At 40.4% G+C, this 19,968-nt stretch overlaps 1 protein-coding gene and 1 long non-coding RNA gene across 4 annotated transcripts in view; both read left to right on the forward strand.

Moving 5' to 3' along the window:
* The first annotated feature begins 318 nt into the window (after positions 1-318).
* Positions 319-4,331, forward strand: LOC310760269. Its single transcript, XR_014546876.1, has 2 exons — positions 319-484; positions 3,871-4,331. It is a non-coding gene; the product is annotated as an uncharacterized lncRNA (long non-coding RNA).
* A 2,855-nt stretch (positions 4,332-7,186) lies between these two features.
* Positions 7,187-19,968, forward strand: part of AFG1L (AFG1 like ATPase) — a 58,337-nt gene continuing 45,555 nt past the window's right edge. For 2 of the 3 annotated variants that reach the window (XR_014546839.1, XM_083608401.1), the window contains exons 1-5: positions 7,187-7,426; positions 9,038-9,261; positions 14,712-14,763; positions 15,527-15,628; positions 17,246-17,376. Coding sequence is in view for 2 of the 3 variants with exons in the window: in XM_083608401.1 (XP_083464527.1) it covers positions 7,315-7,426; positions 9,038-9,261; positions 14,712-14,763; positions 15,527-15,628; positions 17,246-17,376 (621 nt within the window). In the remaining variant the exon portion in view is untranslated. The remainder of the gene's footprint in view (positions 7,427-9,037; positions 9,262-14,711; positions 14,764-15,526; positions 15,629-17,245; positions 17,377-19,968) is intronic. The other variant, XM_083608402.1, reaches the window with a different exon arrangement.

The raw sequence follows: 19,968 nt of genomic DNA on the forward strand, positions 1-19,968 counted from the left end.
CAGCGTTATTTTCCCTAGTGCGCTTTGAAAAATGGCAATAAACGAGCCGTGTCTCTATGTGTACATATTTGAGCGTCGTTCGTGGGGCGAGGGGAAGCGGAAAGGTTTGCGTGAGATTGCTGACTCTTCAACCAACCGGTGTAGCTGTGCTTTTAAGAGGAGCCTGCCTGGTTGTGTTTGAAAATGCTGCAGAGAGTAAAAGCGGCGATTGTCTGCAGAGTGAGGCACGCCCATTGATTCCGGGGGGTGGTGGTGGATGGTTTAGATGTCTTTCACTCTGCAGGACAGGAAGCCTGCATTCCCCTTCCAGCACCCGCGCTTCCAGACACGACAGAGATAAGGAAGCACATGCTTGGTGCTAGATCTCTCTCTGAAAATAGCAGGACAGTTTCATAGCACATGCTTTGTGATGGGGGTCAGCCCTGTCATGAGGCAAAGTGAGGCAGAGACCTCAGACGACCGATGCTGGCGACAAGGCAAAGGAGTAGGTACAGAGTTGGATGTGTCATGCGGCCTATTCTGCACCCCCAAGGCTAGCCTGGTACCCTCAGTTTTGGAGTAGTGTGCGCTCCTGTTACCAATATTAAACTACTAGTCTGGTTGCCTTCTGTATATGGGCTGGGGGTGATACTTTGTCCTTGGCTTCAGGCAGCAAAATACCCATGAGCAGCTCTTTCCATTAAAAGCATTCCTGTTAAATGAGTAACAAAAAATGAACTGTCATAATGGTGACACCCATATCTTTTAACATTCAACGTTATCTCTGATGTTGCTTACATTACCGAATTAACACCCATAAGTCACAATGATTATTAACAACTGTTCATTTATTAATTTAATCAATAAATGAGTACAATGTTTAATACCAGAAGTTATGAGGGTTGCCAATATGAGATCTCATTCTGTATTACAAAGCTAATATGTAGGTAAATTTCAACCATATGCAGCTACACAGCCCTCTGTCTGTCATCTCATCAGTACTAGCTTCAGGAATCTTAGAGCAATGAGAAAAAATATCTGAAAGAGCAGCTATGTATGGGCTGGCTCTGTACAAGAAACCAGCACATCAGTACTGTTGTGTGAATAAGCTCTGGGACTGCTGGAGTACTGTGCACTCTTCCTTGCGAGTAAGTCCCATGGAACTCAGTGGGACTTTTGAGTAAACCTACAGAGAATTAGGCCATTCATCTGTCAAATCTTCTGAATGGTTCAGCCAGCATGTAACCATGCTGCACATCACCACACCTATGGTTGGAGTTTTTTATAGTAAGAGATAGTATTTTGAGTTATAAACATAGGATGAAATCCAATGCCCGTCTGCCAGTGGAATGGACTTCTGTTTGTGTGACAAGACCCCCTTAACTCTACTCCCCCTCCTCCTATTGCTCACCATGCCTCCCAAAGCTCCTGAGGGTTGGGGAACCATCCAGAGCAGATCGGGGGGGCATTAGGAGCCTCAGGGAGAAAAGAGAAAGGGTATGTTTGCTTGAACAACATTGGATATCATCCATGGCACATTTGAGATCAATGCATTCTGCCAAAATCACTGGAAAAAGTGATGTTGATTGTGCTGTATTAAAAATTGTTATGCAAAACGGCCCTTGATCATCGCTTTACGAGAAAACAGCTCAGTCACACTCCTCTCGAAGAGTTTAAACACATATTGCAGATTTTGAGGAAGGAACATTTACTTGAAAATCTTTCATCAGAATTTTGAGAAACACTGATTCAGAAACATGTCACTCAATTATGCAATACTTACTTAGGAAACTAAAAAGACACTTTCCTGAACCCTGAGTTCTCAAGTACACACTTTGTATACATAAATTATGCTTGAAATTGCTAAATAGAAGTAAAGAAAAACAAGATAGATTCATACAAAAACAATGGCTTCAATGATACTCCATTATAAAAAAAAATAAATCTTGATACTAGGGATAAGGAACCTCAGATCCAGGCCCAGATGCAGCTCTCCAGGCCTCTATGTGCCTGAGAAACTCCTCTCGGCCACCCCAAGTGTGTCAACTTGAATAAAATAAGGTGAGCAGGCAATCACATGATGTGGTGCATGCATGCCCTTTGAATGACAGTGCCCATCAACTTTGGAGGGGCCTGGTCCCCTCAAATATTTTAGGAGGGGCTGAAGGGACTTTGGCCCTTAGAAGTTGGCTCCTATGGGCAAAGCAGGGCAACAACCGAATGGACTGCTGTGTCTTTTACTTGTAGGAGAATGTATGCCTTACTTGTATGGACTGGCATATCTTGTAAGGAGATGTATATTTTTACCTGTCTCTTTGATTAGAGGTATTATAGGTTAATATGGAAACCTAGCAAATACTTTGCTTTGCTTAAAGTGAATATTTCTATAGACTAATGTTTATTACATGGGCATGCTTATTTTTTCCTGTCTGTTATATATCTTCCTTGTTTGTTCATTGTGTATTATAGGACTAACCAGCTATACCCTGAAGCTCAAATATCAAGGCAGTGAAAAACTTCATTGCAGAAGAAGCATTTGGCAGGGTCTTTTTTTTAGTCTGTGGTGCAGCATTAATTTATGTGGCCCACTGGGAGGAGCATGACTGACGTAGGGAGCCTATAAAAACAAATTGTGCAGTGCCACAAATCCAACTCAATGGTGTAACATTGAAAAATGTCGATCACTTCTCCTACCTAGACAGTTTCTTTCTACAAGGGCCAACACTGATGCCAAAATCTAGCATCGCCTGAGCTCTGCGAGTGCAGCTTTCTCCCGATTGAAGTGCAGAGTGTTTGAGGACCGGGACATTCACAGGGAAACCAAAATGCTTGTTTACAAAGCTATTGTACTACCAACCTTACTATATGCCTGTGAAACATGGACCACTTATAAACGCCATCTCAAACTCCTCGAAAGATTCCATCAATGGTGTCTCCGAAAAATTTTACACATCACTTGGGAAGACAGGCGAACTAATATCAGTGTACTGGAAGAAGCAAAGATTACCAGTGTTGAAGCAATGATTCTTCAACATCAACTTCGTTGGACTGGTCATGTTGTGCAGATGCCTGATGATTGTATTCCAAAGCAACTAATCTATTCCAAACTTAAAAATGGAAAGCGAAATGCTGGTGGTCAACAAAAGAGGTTGAAAGACTGTCTTAAGGCAAATCTTTAAAAATGTAGTATAAACACTGACAACTGGGAAACACTGACCTGTGAATGCTCCAGTTGGAGAACACCCTTTACCAAAGGTGTCATGGGCTTTGAAGACACTCGAACTCAGGACACAAGGGAGAAACGTGCTAAGAGGATCGAACCTGGGACTTCCTTTGTGCAAGGCAGATGCTCTGCCTCTGGGGTGGGGGGGGGGGAAGAAGAGTGGATTTGTTGTGTAAGAATGCCAAATCCACTTTAATTGCACAAACTAATTACTGGTATGCAACTGTATTCCACCAGCAAAACAGTGACAGTCTGGAGGCAGCCAATAATATATAAAGTCAACCAGATATCTTCTACCCTCCACTCTGTAGATAGCTAGGGATGGTTGCAGTTATATTTTCAGGTAAAGGCTAGACTGATAGGCCTTTATTGGGCATTCAGCAAACAACCTTTTTTTCAGCATCTAGTAACAGGCTATGAAATACTTGGAAATAGAGGACTAGTTTGTTTGACAGGATCACATGGCCCATAGCCCTTGGTTCTCATGTTCAGAAACACAGAGGAAAATAAGTAGCAATACTTAAACATATATGTCCTCCAGTTATTCACTGGCCCAGTTGTACACTTCATACCATGCCATCAAGAACAAATTTGACCCCTGTTTGAAATCTGATTGTTCCCTTAACAATATTTCCCTTTATTTCTTTTTATTTTTTGCATGGTGCTAGGATCAGACACCTGGATTGGGCATGTTTATATCAGTCTCACAGATGCACAATTAAAACCCTGTTGTTTGCAACTGAAAAGAGGTACCTGCACTACCGAGACTGTAAATTAAAGGAAATGCAGACAAGACGGCACTCATATGTTCAACATGCTCTTTACTGAAATAATGTTCAGAGCTATATTTAGCACAAACTTGTTTCGTGTGAATTCCCAGATTCTGTGATTGGAGCCATGCCCCCGGGTTGTTTCAACCCCTGAGAAAGAAAGTACAGGATGCAGTGTTTGCTCTTCGTTCAACATACAATATGCAGTTTTGTTGATGCTGTGTGAGAAGACGGAAGATGTTCATCGCACACAAATGTACAGTTTTTAGCCTGCTGGATTGCAGATCAAAAGGTTAAAGAGAGGATTTATTAAGAATGAGTAGTGACAATTTAAATAAATCAGATGTTTTTGCCAAAGAGTACGCTGTGATTTTCTCCAATTATTCCTGACATTTCACCCATTCATATCGTGATGAGAGTTAATAATGCAAAGGGGGGGAGGAGAGAAAGACTCTTGTCTCCTTGTTTATTCATTGTTCTCAAGGAGCTAAGCTGTTTATAAGAGAAGTTATTTGTTATTTAAATCACTTTTACTGAAGTTGTTTATTTCCTTGTTCGAGTTTCTAAAAATATTGCTTCTAACAATTGCAGTGCCTTTTTGAGATGTCTGCTGTTCAATACATAGCAATGTGCATTGGAATTCTTTGTTAAATGAGCCCAGGTGCTGATGCATTTAACAATATAGAGCGAGCTGAACCCATAAAAGCTCCTAAAAGGACAGCGAAAAGGAAAATTGATTCTAAAAATTCATAAAGAAGTGGTTTGGTATCATTATTAAATTACAAATACAAAGCACAACATTTTTAACACTTTGTGTGTCTGACAGGGCGCAATCCTGCTGCTTTAAAAGAAGATATTTATTTTTTAATGTGTTCAGTCTGACAAAATAAAGTACTTATTAGCACAGTGCATCATTGAGCTATGGAATTTGCTCCCACAGGAGGCAGTGATGGCCCCCAACTTGGATGACTTTACATTAAGATCATACAAATGCATGGAGGTAAATGCTATTGGTGGCTACTAGCCATGATGACAAATTGCTGGGAATCACCGGGGTGCATCAGCACACATTCTGTCTTTGAATGTGGAGGTAGAACACAGCCATTGTGGCCAGTAGTCACCAATAGCCTGTACCTCCATGTGTTTGTATAATCCTCTTTTAAAGCCATCCAAGTGTGCTGATGTACTCAGATCCTGCTTTCAGGCTTCCCATAGGCATCTGGTTGGCTTCTTACATCTGATGAATTAGATACTACCCCATGAAAGATTATGCTACAGTCAATCTGTTATTTTTTTATGGTGCCACAAACTTCTTTGTAGTTTTTCTCTTAACCGAGTGTCTGTCATGGACTGGCTGGATGCAAAGGAGTAGCTGGAGGCACCAGCAGGGGAACCCCAAGGGAAGATGGCTCAAAGCCAGGGGACTGGTGTTGGGATGACAATGAGTGGTCAGGGGGGGAAGAGGAAGCAGACCGGGAGCAAGAGGTGTTTGAAGCTGAAGAGGTAACAGAGTTTAGGGAGCAGGAAGAGTCTGTGGCAGAGAACAGTCCAAAATCAGAGGCAGAAGCAGAGGCTGGAGAGGAGGAGAGGCCAAATGACAGAGATGAGTCAGGCTGGTGAGGAAGCCAGGGTGTCTCTCATTCCTGCTGTGACTAGCTCCCTTCCCTCCTGATCTCCCAGAACCAAAAGAGGTATGAAGAGGGCAGAGCAGAGAGTCTCAGATTGCTTTGGAAGGATTCTGGGGAAAGAGGAGACTTAAGGAAGTGTGGGAAGGTGGGGATCTTCAGGCCCCACAACTGCTTCAAATGGGCAAGATCTACCTGGACGAGTTGCTGTGATCACTAGGCCTGGCCCTCTGAGTCAGCTGTGTTTTCTTGAGTAAAGAGTTTGCCGTGTGATTCATTGCCAACCAGCCCCTGACTCCTGTTCCTGATACAGTGGCTCAACATTCCACCATGACATAACGCACACTAGTGAGTATGCAAGTATCCTATTATGCACTAGAAAGGTGGTCAACAGTGCCATGTCTCCAGAATGGGAAGATTCATGGAACAGCAGGACAGTTGTAGAGGACAGAGCTGCTAATCTAGCTCTAACTGATGGATATGTATTAGTACATTCTCAACTGCAAGGTCTTCCCACACTGCATCAAAAGAAGGGAGGTGTAGCTGAAACAATTACGGTAAGTGTTTTACAGGTTGATCAATGTAAGTTGCAATGTTATGACTGAGCATCTCTTTCCTCAAATGTTTATCAGTTCCTTTTGTTGGTGTAGTTACAACTATATTTCTAAGGTCACGTCCACACCCTAACCACATACAAAAAAATTCCTCAAAGAATCCCGGGAACTGTAGTTTGTTAAGAGTGCTGAAAATTGTAGCTCCGTAAGAGGTCTGCTAACAAGTTGTAGCACCTTTAAAAAACCAGTCTCCAGGATTCTTTGTCAGGAGGGGAGAAGCCATGAGAAGTGGTATAAGAGTGCCATAAATGTGTGGTGTGGATGTGTGACACAGCAAGCATTTGCTGAGATCTAAGGCACTGGTTAGTTCTTGTAGGGGTGTGAGGGGTACATCCAAATCAAATAAGGAAAGAATGATAGTAGTGTTGTCATTCCAATGCATTTATTGGCATTAAATCCAATAATATGGCAGGTAGTGATGTAAGAATTACTTTTTTTAAAAAAGAGGTATTAATGCTGTTTATATATTAGACAAACTTTATGCCAAGTGGCACAAGATAGGGCAACTGTTCGCTATACATATAGGGCAAGGCCTGCTTTATGGACAGCCTCCTCTTGATTGCTTTTCCTGCAACGTAACTTATTTTCCTGCCTCAGCATAAAAGATGAATTTGTTTTGCTTATGCGATGAAAGAGTAAACGCACAGGATCGGGAAGCACGTCATCTTGAGTAACTTCCCATCTAAAGGGGTTTTGAGTTGCCTGGTGTCAATTATTAAGCTATTGCAGCGAGACTAGTGCAAGGTACAGTCTCTTACACGGGATCATAAGGGCATGCACGACGTGTAGCTAAATAATACACGTTGTCTCCTCAGCCTGCGGTCCCGGTGGTGCACGTTTATTCACCCCAGCGATCTCCCAGTTCTGGGTCGGCATCTGAGGGCATTAAAAACAACATTTCCCGGCATGCCGTTGTATCCGGCTGCTTTCCATCGGCGCGAGGGGAGCGGCGCGTTGCATTCTGGAGCGTGTAGTCTGTGCCGGGAACGCCGCCTCAAGGTGAAGGTGACTGGAACCGGCCTGACTCGTGGCTGTCTGTGTCCGTTTCTTCTCAATAAAGTTTTCCTTCATAAGGAAACGGGTAGGCGGGGGGCCTCGGCAAGATGGCGGCGCCCGTGTCGCCCTTGGTTACTGGGCGCTGCTTTCTAAGGGCTGCCGCTCGACACGCTGCTCTCCTGCTAACCGGGTGGGCTGAAGCCGGCGCCCCGCGGAAAGGTTAGTGCCGCTTAGATCTGGGATGGCGCGGTCCTGGCCGCGGAGGGCTGAGCGCCCACTGCCCAGAGTTACGCTGACCCGTATCAACGGGGAGCAGCAGCAGCCTGTCAAACGGCGACTGTTCCTCTGCCTCACCGCCGGGTCGTGACTGGGCCAAAGCCTCAGGCGCCTCTGGCCAGGAGTCTCTTCGGTAACTAGGAGCGCTCCTTCTCCTCCCTCGACTTCCTCAGGAGCAAATGTATTGGAGATGTTCTGCGGGCTTCCCTTCACCGCCAACTTTACACAAACCACACTACCATACATATGGGGCCTTTTGGAACAGTGGCGTTTATTCTCTGTGGCATTTAAGGATACTCAGATAAGAAGTTTTTTTGACTGTGATGTTTCAGAATACTTGTCCACCATGAAGGGATTTTCTGTTGCCTTTTTCTTAAGTTTGAAGAATTCAAAACGTCAGTGCTTCCCTGCAAAATTGTACACACTGTTTTATCATTATTATTAGTGTTTTTTCGGTTTTTAAAAAATGAGGCACTTATACTTTGTACTGGTGAGTACTGTCACAAAAAAACCTCTGATTATTATTATACTATATTTTTATGCTGCCAAGCCTTTGCAGCTGTTTAAATGGATGAACCAGTCATTTTAATTCTTTTTAATGGTGTTTTATGTTTTCTTGATCACTGCCCTGATATTTTATCTTATAGTGGTTTAGAAATATTTTCATAAATGTTGTGTCTAAAATCTACTAGATGCTGCACACAAGCTTTCAGTCCAGAATGTGTTTTATTTAAGCATAGTGAATTTGCTGTGTAACGTAAACTTAAAACATTTTATGCATCCAGTGAAATGCACTGAAGTCCATTAAAGCTTATATTGGCCTTCCTCAATCTCCTGTTTTCCAACTGTTTTGGACTTCAGTTCCTTTCAGCCCTAGGCTAATTGGCCCTAAGCTAATTGTCATAGAATACTATATGTGAACTAATAAAAAATTCAAACTTGAGCAATGAAACAAAAGGCAGAGCAAGAAGAATGGATAATTACAGATTTGACTTTTGTCTATGCTGGCCAGTTCCAACAAGGACAGGGCTCCTACACTTTTTTTATATTTGTGGTGAAGAGGAAATTTCAGCAGGCTGTGTAAGTGCATCTCATTATCCTACTTCTGTCCCAACACCAGATAACAAAACAGCCTATCATATCCTATACATTCTACTTATATAAAGTGGTACCTCGGGTTAAGAACTTATTTCGCTTTGGAGGTCTGTTCTTAACCTGAAACTGTTCTTAATCTGAGGTACCACTTTAGCTAATGAGGCCATGTGATTTCTGTTCTCATCCTGAAGCAAAGTTCTTAACCCGAGGTACTATTTCTGGGTTAGCGGAGGCTGTACTGAAGCATCTGTATAAGACATACTCCCAAGAAAGTGTGTGTAGGACTGCATCACGAGGAGCCTAATAGGCACCTCCTAAACTAAAAGGCACAGTAAATAAATAGAGTCTGATATGGCTATGTGTATATTTGAACATATAAGAATGTCTATGATTCTCCAAGCTTTTCCATTGACAGTAAAATAAATCATTATTTACCTCCCCCACTTTTCTTTTTTACAGCTTACACAGTTCAGGCAGCTGAGAAAGCTGCCAGTGGCACTCGAGCAGATGCTAATTCCAAAGCCTTGTTAATTTGCAATGGACCTTTAGAACATTATGAGTTTCTGATTAAAGCCGAGGAGCTGAGGAACGATGAGCAACAACGAAAAGTTGTACAATGCCTGCAGAAGCTACATGAAAGCCTTAAAGGCTATAGTATCAGTCCAAAGCACATCTTATCAAAGGTGAGTTTCTGTCACTAGGCATTACTGTAGAGTCTTAAATGTTCAACTTAGGTTTTCTTCCTTACTTCTGATTGCAACAATTGTGTAGACGGTAACATTTAATAATTCTTATTTACATATGAGAAACGGGCTGAGAAAACACACCTAGGACCAGCCTGTGAGGCAGAACTGAAACTTCGGGCCTCATCTCACAGTTACAAAAATAGTAATGACCACTGCACTGCATTCTTTGTCTAAATGAGAAACTTGTTAAAAGTTGATTTTTCCATAAAATGATTTTTAGCAAATTTAGAATACCAGTTTATATACTTTTTGAAAAGGGTTCTGATCCAAAATCATATGGTGCACATATGGAGCCCAGGTATGACAGTATTTCTCCTTTGATTTTGTTAGCTGCGGAGCTCTGCAAGTTCAATGGAAAAATGAAGCCTAAAACTATCATGGAAGGCCTTTCTTATGTGGGAGCTCCATGTGCTCTATTTCTGAATTCCTCTGATCACTGATATTTTGAAAAACCTTACCTGTATTCCCCTACTCATTTTTTTTCATGCTTGGTGAATCCCATTTTCTTTGTTGATGGTGAACTATCCCATGTCCACTTGATTGTGCAGGCTGCCACAATGGCAACCTGCTTTGGTTTTAATCATGCAAAAGTGCAGTTGGTTGACTTTACCTAATCTATAAGTCCAGGCTAAAGTACTAGTGGCAAGAGCTGATGGAGAGGGCAGATCAACAGTATGTTCCTTGAGTTGAAACCAGTATTGTAATTATGATCAGATCTGTAAGGGTAGCCACCATGGTACCTTTCAGATGTTGTTGGACTACAGCTCCCATCAGTCTTTGCCATCATGATCAGTGATCTGGGAAGATTGAGTTGGAGCCCATCAGGGCACCATGTTGGCCACCTCTGGTCAAATATGTCACTTAATAACTGATGAAGTTGTTCTGACTTGGTTATGGATTAGATGTGAAATCCCTACCTATTCATATTGAAGGGGGAGGCCCTACCCATGTACATGCCTTGTAAAGTTTTGTTCACAGTTAAACACATATTGTTTAAATGTCCACAATTCTCAAGTGTGTGGCAGGGCTTTCTCTATTCCAAACTTAATCTCAGTTCTCAGAAACAATGTTTGGCCTACAAGCTTTATTCAGGTTTCTGAGCTATGTTTCTCCTGCAATAAAGTAAGACTAGCATGAGGTGCAATATAATCTAGCTGCGACTGTTCCATGAACTTCAGTACATCTGCCTATGTGCTTCCAAAATCATGGTAAAAGTCATTTCCCCCACTTCCCAGTGTACAGATTCACCATTAGAATTGCTCATTATTGCTGTCAGAAGACAATACCTTGGTCCCACAAAGAACTTTTTGCCAGAACACAATTGTCAGAGTTGTAAACAGAAATGAATGCTAGAAATTGATTATTTTATTGCACTATACTTGATCCCATCATCATCATCATCATAATATATTATTTATACCCCGCCCATCTGGCTTGGTTTCCCCAGCCACTCTGGGCGGCTTCCAACAAAATGTTAAAATACAGTAGTCCATCAAACATTAAAAGCTTCCTTAAACATAGCCTTTGATACTTCTGCCTAAGTCTTTGGATCATTGCTGCTAGACTTTCAAGCACTAGGCTGCAGAGAGGAAAATGTCAGTAGTCCCTTGTATTGTTATGTATTGGGAATTAACTAAGAAGAACCTTGGAAGGGTAAATATGAAAAGGGTAGGAAATATGTAGGGATACTGGACAAAGTGGATGAGATGAGTTGGGTAGAACATAGTGGTAGGCAGTTGAGTCTAAGGTTGTAATGAGCAACCTTGCACTCCTAGACCAATGGTCCATATAGACCATCACTAGTGGTGTTTAAAAAGTGTCACCCTGGTTGCCCATATGCTACCAGGCCAACTTGAATGTTCTTGTATTAATTTATTAGGCCCTTAACAACTTGGTTCCAGGACACCGCAAGGACCACCTAATCACTTATATCCCTGCTTAATCACGGAGGACTTGAGGGAAGTCCCTGTCAGCCATCCCCGTGGCTCAGATGCATGGCTTGTAGCTACCAGAAGCCATGTATTCAGTATTGTGGACCCAATTTTGTGGAACTCTCTTTCAGTTGAGGTCAGGACAGGCCCCCTCCCAGTTGAGCTTCTGGCACCTACTGAATACTCTGCTTTTATACCTTTTCTGGGTTGTATTTCTTGTACACCCCATAGAGACCATTGTAGTTAAGCAATATATGTAGTTAAGCAATATAGAACTTTTAACAGTCTAACACTATTACTTTGTATTTACTTCTTTATTTTTTTTAAGCAAAACTGTTGTAATGCAAGATATAATTCTCCCCTCAAAAAAACCCCCTATATTAGGAATTGGCCATTAGATCAAACATCCCCTCCACAGTTGCATACAACCTTTCCCCACAGCTTCAGTCATGAGCAATACTATGAGGATTACGGTACCTCTTAATACTGAACTGATATTTTCAGTACATGTTGTTCTGTTACCCAAAGATTTCTGTTTAGCACAAGTATTGACTCCCCTCTCAACACACATGCAATTAAGATTTTCTTTCTCCTCCGTCCACTCTCTGCAGTGTATATCACTGTTGTTCTGTCTTCTGGCTTGGAGACTTTTTTGGAGTACTTTTTTTTGTTGGCGCTGCTTACAAGTTTGCCATCTTGAATAACTTTGTGTCACCTATAAACTAGTCCACCTCACTGCTCAACTTTAACTCCAGATCGCATATAAATACTCTTCTTGCAAAAAAATGGAGCTGTTGGATTTGAACTGTTAATGATGTAAAATGCAATCACAATTTTCTACTCTGTTCTTAAGTATTCTAATGCAGATCACCATTTCTGTTTCCTTATTTCTTTGTTCTTTCCTTGTTCAGTGTTTGAATATTAAGTAATTTTGAATAATTAAGTATATTGAATAATGGTAAGCAAGCATTTTGAAAACAAGTCCTTAAAAACAGACAGGCTAGAAAACAACCCTAATTTTGTCTTGTATTTTCGCAGCACAATTTACTACAGTAGTTGCAGCTAACTATTACTGAAATAGTTTCAGAACATCTGAAACCTTGTTGCAAATGTCCACCAAATTAACATTTTGGGGCACAGTTTAATTTGGCTCTAAATTAAATCTTCAAGTGGTTTAGTTGTAATAGTTAGCTTGTGTGGCTTGCTGAATATACTGATTTTTAAAAGGCAAAGAAACTTGACAAACTGATGAGGAAAATACTTATCTGTAATGCAGTTTTTATTTGAAACGCAGTCTAGAAATTGCTCAGCTCCATGTGAGATCAAAAAATTTGAACTTTAATTTGTTTCAGCTCTAGTGTTACATTAAAAAAATTGTAAAAGCAATAACCAAATTAGTACATTTGTGAAATATGATGGTGAATATCTATGCAATCACATAAACTGATGAGACCTGTCTCACTACCAGTTTTTTCTGCTTAGAATAACATGCATATGTAAAAATAATTCTCTCCAGTTGCTTAGCAAATGATGTAGTGGGTTGAAAATCTAAAGACAAATATTTCAGCATACTTTATTGTTTTTATATAAGTGATAGAGATCCAAAGAGCTACTTGAAGTGAGATCAAAGGCTTTTACTAATGGTTCTATGCTTGTTTTCTTTGTACAACAAACTCCCCAGTTTCAAAAGTTCTTTTCCATGTAAGTTCTGTTCAAGAAATGTTATTTTAAAGCCACACTGGGCACAATAAACCAGTTAGATAATTCTTTGGATGCTAGCTTATTTATCTTTAATTTTCAAATAGATCTGCCTGACTGACCACTATTAGTACTTCTAAGAATACCAGGGTATATAATGTTACATTAGATAGACTATGTACGTATAGTTGATGTATTTAAAACATCCTGCCATCCTGTTCCAAAAACTTGGTTGCTTCTTCCAAAGCCATAAATATGGAAATTACATATAATGCTGGCCAGAAATATCACCATTACTGAATCTCTCCATCTTAGGAAATATAGATGGAACCTTGATCAATTTAGTGGTTGCTATATCCCCCACCTTATTTCATATATATACATCCATTTGGCACATATGGGGTGAGATGAAGAAGTGCAATTCATGTGCAGATGCCTGCTTCTATGCACTGATATCTCCTATGTGATTAAAACCCTGTATCCATTATTGTTTTTTTAAAAAAACAGATAACCCATGTAATTCTCATGGTTGCAAATAGCCACACTGATGTAATTGTGTATTTGATTTCTACACACACACACACACACACACACGTTAGCTGAAAAGATAGACAAGTATAAATTTACATTTAAAACATCTGCATTTTTCTAATAGCATTTTTTTTACAGGCTAACAGGCTATGGACATTTGCCATAGTTTTATTTTGTGGAGTTTTGTTGTTGTGTGTGTTGAAGTGGTTCTTGTTGCTGCAGATATGTACTAGTTTGCAATTTTTATTTCCAAATGCTTTGAAATGTGGTTATTGGTATGTGTTTAATAAAATACTAGCTGCAGGGACTAAAGCTAAAGTGCAGTTTGATCGCTATGAGTCAACTAGCCAATAAAATATTTTGATAATCAGAAACATCTGCAACATGAATTTTGAGTTGCAGACGCAATAGTGCTAGACACTGGTGACCATTTATGAGGTTTCTGTTTTGAGAGGAATTTTTAGATCACCATCCTCACCACTATTACTTCAGAAAGGCTAATTGTATGACAATTGTACTCCCAGATACAGATCTAAGCAACCATGAGAAAATACCGGCATCATAAAACTAAAAATAAATTCAGATTAGTTGAAGTCCTTTTCCTGAAGACTTGTCTTGGACAGAAAATTAGTATACATCTAACATTTCCCAAGTAACATTGACACAAACTGTAAGACAAAGCTGTAAAGATCTGGGTACAGGAAGTCCTCAAAAATGCAAGTTGGGTGAGTTAGGAAGCAAGGTTCACATGTTTATTGAAATAACTGTTTTAATTTAAAGGGTTAATTCCTTTCCTAGTTGAACATAATGGGAACTTTAACTTTTTAAAAACAAACAAGCCCAAACATTATTTTCCAGGATATTATTAGGTGTATATGTTATCATCCAACCTTATATCCTTTCCCCTAAAATCCTTGCAGCATGCTGAGAAGTGGTATATTGGGCTTACTGGATGATGATGCCCAAAGTCATCTATTTAATCTGGACTCTGCCCAAACCCAACAGTCAATTCATTGCATTGTGCTTGCTCTTAATTGATAGGACACCATCTGCTATCAAAGTTTGTTTTTTCATATATTTTCATTGTAAGTCAAAACTAAGCCAGACTCAACTTACTGCAAATGACAGAGTACCTGATAAATATGTGTTGTACATTGTGTCTGTTTTCCTTATTTAACTTTTATCAGAGCAAAATAAAGTATAATGAATAATTTTCTTTATTTTCAGTTGTTTACAAGACATAAACCCCCAAAAGGCCTTTATGTCTATGGAGATGTTGGTAAGTTTAGCAGAAGTATATCTGAATGTTTTCCCGTATAATATTTGCATATGTTTTCAAATAATACCTAGTCATTGAAAAATGTTAATTCTGTTGATGGTAATGGGACTAAATAGATCAAAGTATTTTTGCCTTGAGCTGCTAAAATGTGTATTTCTTTATCCTTAAGCAGAAGACAGATATATCTGTTGGCAAACATCAAAGAAGAAACAGTTAAATTCATATTAATTTGGTTTCTTTTGCAATGCATCAAATTTAAGGTTCAAGCAACTTCCAGATTCAGTTGCGGTGTGCCTCTGAAGGCTTGGTACTGGGTTGCATACAATGTAGTCCGCCAGCTGACCTGATGCCCTGCTTATGTGGGCTTCCCAGAAGCATCTGTCTGGCCACGATTGGAAACAGGATGCTTAGTAGATGGACCCTTGGTCTGATTAAACAAGGCTGCATTTGTAGTTGATACATAAAAATTGAAAATAAGAAGAGAGGCATCACATTTATTCATAATGTGTGCTGCTGAAAGTATTTCAAATGGAAGCAATAATTACAGTTGCTGGTTCTGATATTATATTTAGTTCAGATTCTGATAATACAAGCAATTCCATCCACATAAGCTGAAGTCTTGTTTCCCAAAGATAATGATTTTGTACTGTTCAGATCACGATTATGATTTCATTAGCTCGATGCTAATGAACAGTCATTACTGTAATCAGTACATAGTGTTTTAAATTAACAACCTGTTGGGTATGTGTGTTTTTATTTGAAGGCACAGGAAAGACAATGGTGATGGACATATTTTATTCTCATATAGAAGTAGAAAGAAAAAAGAGAGTCCATTTTCATGGCTTCATGTTAGATGTGCACAAAAGTAAGTTTAAATCTCTTTGATGTAGTACAGTATGGTATGGATATGTCCCATGTTCATAACACTGTCTGCCTCTTAATGTCTTGTCATCCTCCTCCTGAATCCTTTTGCTGTGACAGAAGGGAGAGCTATTATCTGAAAATAGAGAACGGATTTTTATAGGTTGTTTCTGGGGGACCTCTGATCTTTCACTTTGAATAAAGTTATCCCAAAATGCTCCTTTTCCTTAGAAATTGCTGTAGGAAAATTACTGCAAGACTTGAGTATGTAGACTTCACTTTTTCTGTGACATCAGCAGGCAGTAGACCAGTTGTGTTGCATCATATTTATTTGCATGATTACAGGCTTTTGGTTTTAACTAAAAAGCAGATCCTGTCTTCTGCATTCCTGTTACATTCATATTCAGTGATAGAAATATACATGAAAATGAGTAAAAACCATTTTAGTAAAAAAAAGGGGGGAGGAAGAGTGAGAAACAGATACATAGTTTCTGTTTCTCACTCAAGTAAACATTATGGAATTGAGATGTTTGGACATCAAATTAGGAATATAGGAAAAGGCCATCAAATGAGAGTGAGTGATTTCCTTATGCAACCAACCACGGACATCTTCCTATTCATATATAAGGTAGACTAAAATATCTCGTTGCTGATTACACATTGCTGTCCTACATTCTACAAATATTATTATTCCAGTGCTCGTTGTCCCACAGAAATGTTAAAAGTATCAATAGATAGATACATCATTCTGTCCCTAGGTCTGTGCTTGAGGAGGTGTTCCCACAACCATAATAAGGTGATAGTTCACCTCTCTAGTAATTTGTTGTCTGCAAGTTTAGTAATGCTTTGTGTAATAGGTGGCATGTTAAGTGGGATAAGAAGTTTGATTTCTCCACAGTGCACCTTCTTCAGGACCTGTAGTTGAAGTATTTAGTTATTTTGAGTCAAAACGTGAAATATGGGTTCATTGTACTTTGGCACGCAGACCTCTTCCACCTCCCATCCTAATAATGTTTAGTCCTTAATGTTCCCGGACTTTATGTGAGGTTTCGTCGCAGTTTCTTTATATCCTTTCCCGCTTCTCTGTTTACTTACACTTGCTCTATTCACTTGCCTATTCACACTAAGCCGTGGTTTGCCTTAATAGTACATGTGAGCCAACTCACTATAGTTCCACAGGCCTTCATATTTCTGTGTCTGATTCAGCTAACTGAAACCATTTCCTGAGATGTAGTTTTCAACAATCAAGGCTACATTCCTGCCTCCATGCCCACACCATTTTGTAAACCTATGAAGCTTTATCTTATTACTATTTTCCAGTACTTTGTGGTTACCTCACCCCCCTCAATGGTATAACTTCCACACAGAAGTGCTCTTTTTCTTTTTGCGATTTGGTAATTCAAATTCTCATCGAGGGTCTAGAAAAAAGCAATACTGAATAAAAATAAAATAAACCTCCAAAAAGTTGAATAGACAACTTTTAAAATGTATTTTTAAATTCACTTTTGACTTAATTGTCATATCGCTGGTTTTACTAATGGGTAAGCATGATGCTATATTTAGGCTTACTTAGACCAAAAATTAGATTTTGCTTATTGTCTGTGCACTGTCTTCTCTTCAGGAATACATCGCCTTAAACAGACCCTGCCAAAACGGAAACCTGGATTAATGGCTAAATCATATGACCCAATAGCCCCAGTAGCTGCTGAAATAAGTGAGGAGGCTTGTCTCTTGTGCTTTGATGAATTTCAGGTAATCATACATTAGACCAGAAGTGCATTAATTTCCTTTCTGGGAAATAAGTTTAAACTAGCAAAACATTTTTCAGCTTAGCCAGTTGAAGACTTTGCTGATATGAACTAGTCTAATTGCATGGTGTCCTGGTTGTTCCACTAAGATATTTTGCTGGCTTTATATATCATGTGCTATTGGAAGCGTATTGTAGAACATTTCCCCCTTCCAACTTCTACCAGAGCCTGTAACTGTGGGCTGCCCTGTTCTAGATCTAAAGTTGTACTATAGATGTTCACATGGCCTAAAGCCACAGCTTCAAGTAGATGTATAGGTGATAGACTCATCCTCTTTGTCCATTATGTTCATGTAGAAGGCAAGTTACAGTGAATTCACTTTTTCTTTAGCATGTGGAGAACTAGCTCTTTTTTTTACCACAGCTGATTTACCTTCTAACTGCTCGCATCAAATATGATATATCTGTATTATACTGTTTATCAACACCTTTAACTGTAACACAGTGGCTGTGATACTTTAGCCAGCCACACTTTTATAAGTAAAAGTTACAAGATATTATTTATTTATTATAAACTATAAGTGTAAAATAAGGTAAACACTGTAAGTCAGTTGTTAACTGTTTCCTTAAGACTTGTATTTGCTTTAATAAGGTTACAGTATCTTTAACTGACAGTTACAAAATTTACCTAAGGCTGGCTGGTAAAGTGTAATTCCTAACCTTATTTCGTTTGAAATACCAGTACCTGGTAGTGACTGGGGAAGAGGGACTAAGGTGGTTGCATACAGTAGTGGCAAGTGCATTTTGTGGACCTTTTGTTAAACCTTCCCACACACCAATTCTTCCTTAAAAATGCACCCCAGCACCTGTGACAGACAATCACCAGCCTAGGTTCAATTCTGTTGGCTCTGCCAGATTATGTGCTTTATGTCATACACTTGTTTAAATGTAAATATGTGTTTAATTTAAAAAATACCTTATTTAACTGTTGCAGAGCTCTGACCCAGAGCTCCCATTGTCTGGTGCAGCTGCCTGCTGTCTTCTCCACAAGGGAGCACTTAATGGATTCTGCTGTCCTGGACAGTTACTGGGATAGCTTCTTGACTTAGCTTAAATACAGTGTTAGAAATTGGGATATGAAAGCTAGGAGCTAAATGGCATCTTAAACCTAGGTTATGGGCACAACAACAGAATGTCTAGGCACGCTTTTCTTTATAAGAAGACTACGAAGCTGAAAATAAATGAACTGCAGCTAAAATATTATGTCAATTTTTCACATGGTCTAGTCCTTCCCTTCCCACCCTCCTAATATTCTTAAGAGGGTCTCTTCTCCAGTCTTAGGATAGTAGCTGGAAGTGGGGAGGCAGGAAAAAGTCCTCCTTTCCTTCCACTCTGCAGTTTTAATCTGAAATCTTAGGTGCAGTACTGCGCCCAGAGCTCAGAAACTGCTCACGCTAATGAAATTTCCTGTTGCAAAATGTGCATGGAACAATGGGAGTTTCTAATGCTGCTTAAATATCCACAGTCTGGTCCCCCTTCAGGTCCTGCGTGGGTTGGAACCAAATAATCTACCCTTTAGGTTGGGGCATCTACCCTTGCGGGCCTGAGTGGCTTTCCTCCCCTACAGCTCTTCTTCCTTCCTGACTCATTTTTATATGGGCTACTTTGGCTTATGGAATTTCAGCAGTACAGTGGTACCTCTGGTTATGTACTGAATTCGTTCCGGAGATCCGTTCTTAAGCTGAAACTGTTCTTAACCTGAAGCACCACTTTAGCTAATGGGGCCTCCTGCTGCCGCTGCGCTGCCGCTGCACGATTTCTGTTCTCATCCTGAAGCAAAGTTCTTAACCCGAGGTAATATTTCTGGGTTAGCGGAGTCTGTAACCTGAAGCATATGTAACCTGAAGCGTATGTAACCTGAGGTACCACTGTACCTTGTTTCCATTCTCAGCCAGTCATTCTCCCCTCCCAGCCCCTTACCTTCTGCCTACTTGCTTCTCTGCAGTTGAAACCATAAGCCAGCCAAGGTGCAAGCCCCTCCCTCCCTCTTCCAGCTATCTGGGTGACATGCCACTAACCAAAGAGAGGAAGAGGAGAGATCCATTCACATTCCTCTGATGTCCATAAGGGGTGGCAGGTGACCTTGAGCCCCCATCCTCCAATTCTTACTCTCTCCCTGTTCCGTCCTCAGAGCCAACTTGGGGAAAGCCTCCCATTCTGCTTTGTCCCCAGAGCCATCTGCCTCCAGCTGCCACTAGGCACAGCTATGCCCGGTTCATCTTTGACTTGCATCTAAAGCAGCTTCTCCACAAGTTGCTGCAGCAGGAGCTTTGGCTGCCTCAGTCACCATCTAACCCTGTCACCCACAAGAAGCGGGGGGGAGGGGGGCAAAGGAGTTCGAAAGCAGGGGTGGGTGATCCAGCCATCCTTCCTCTGCACCCAGGAGACAGATACAGAGGGCCTTGAGTGCACCAGCCAGTATGGCATTTGCCAGATGGACAGTCAGGGCCTGCATAGCCCTTTTGCATTATGAAGCCCACACAGGGTTGAGAATCCTGTTTTTGACCTTGTAAGGTTTCATCTTGCGCTACCTTGGG

Source organism: Podarcis filfolensis (genome assembly GCF_964270895.1).
Source record: "Podarcis filfolensis genome assembly, chromosome: 3".
Taxonomy (NCBI): Eukaryota; Metazoa; Chordata; class Lepidosauria; order Squamata; family Lacertidae; genus Podarcis; species Podarcis filfolensis.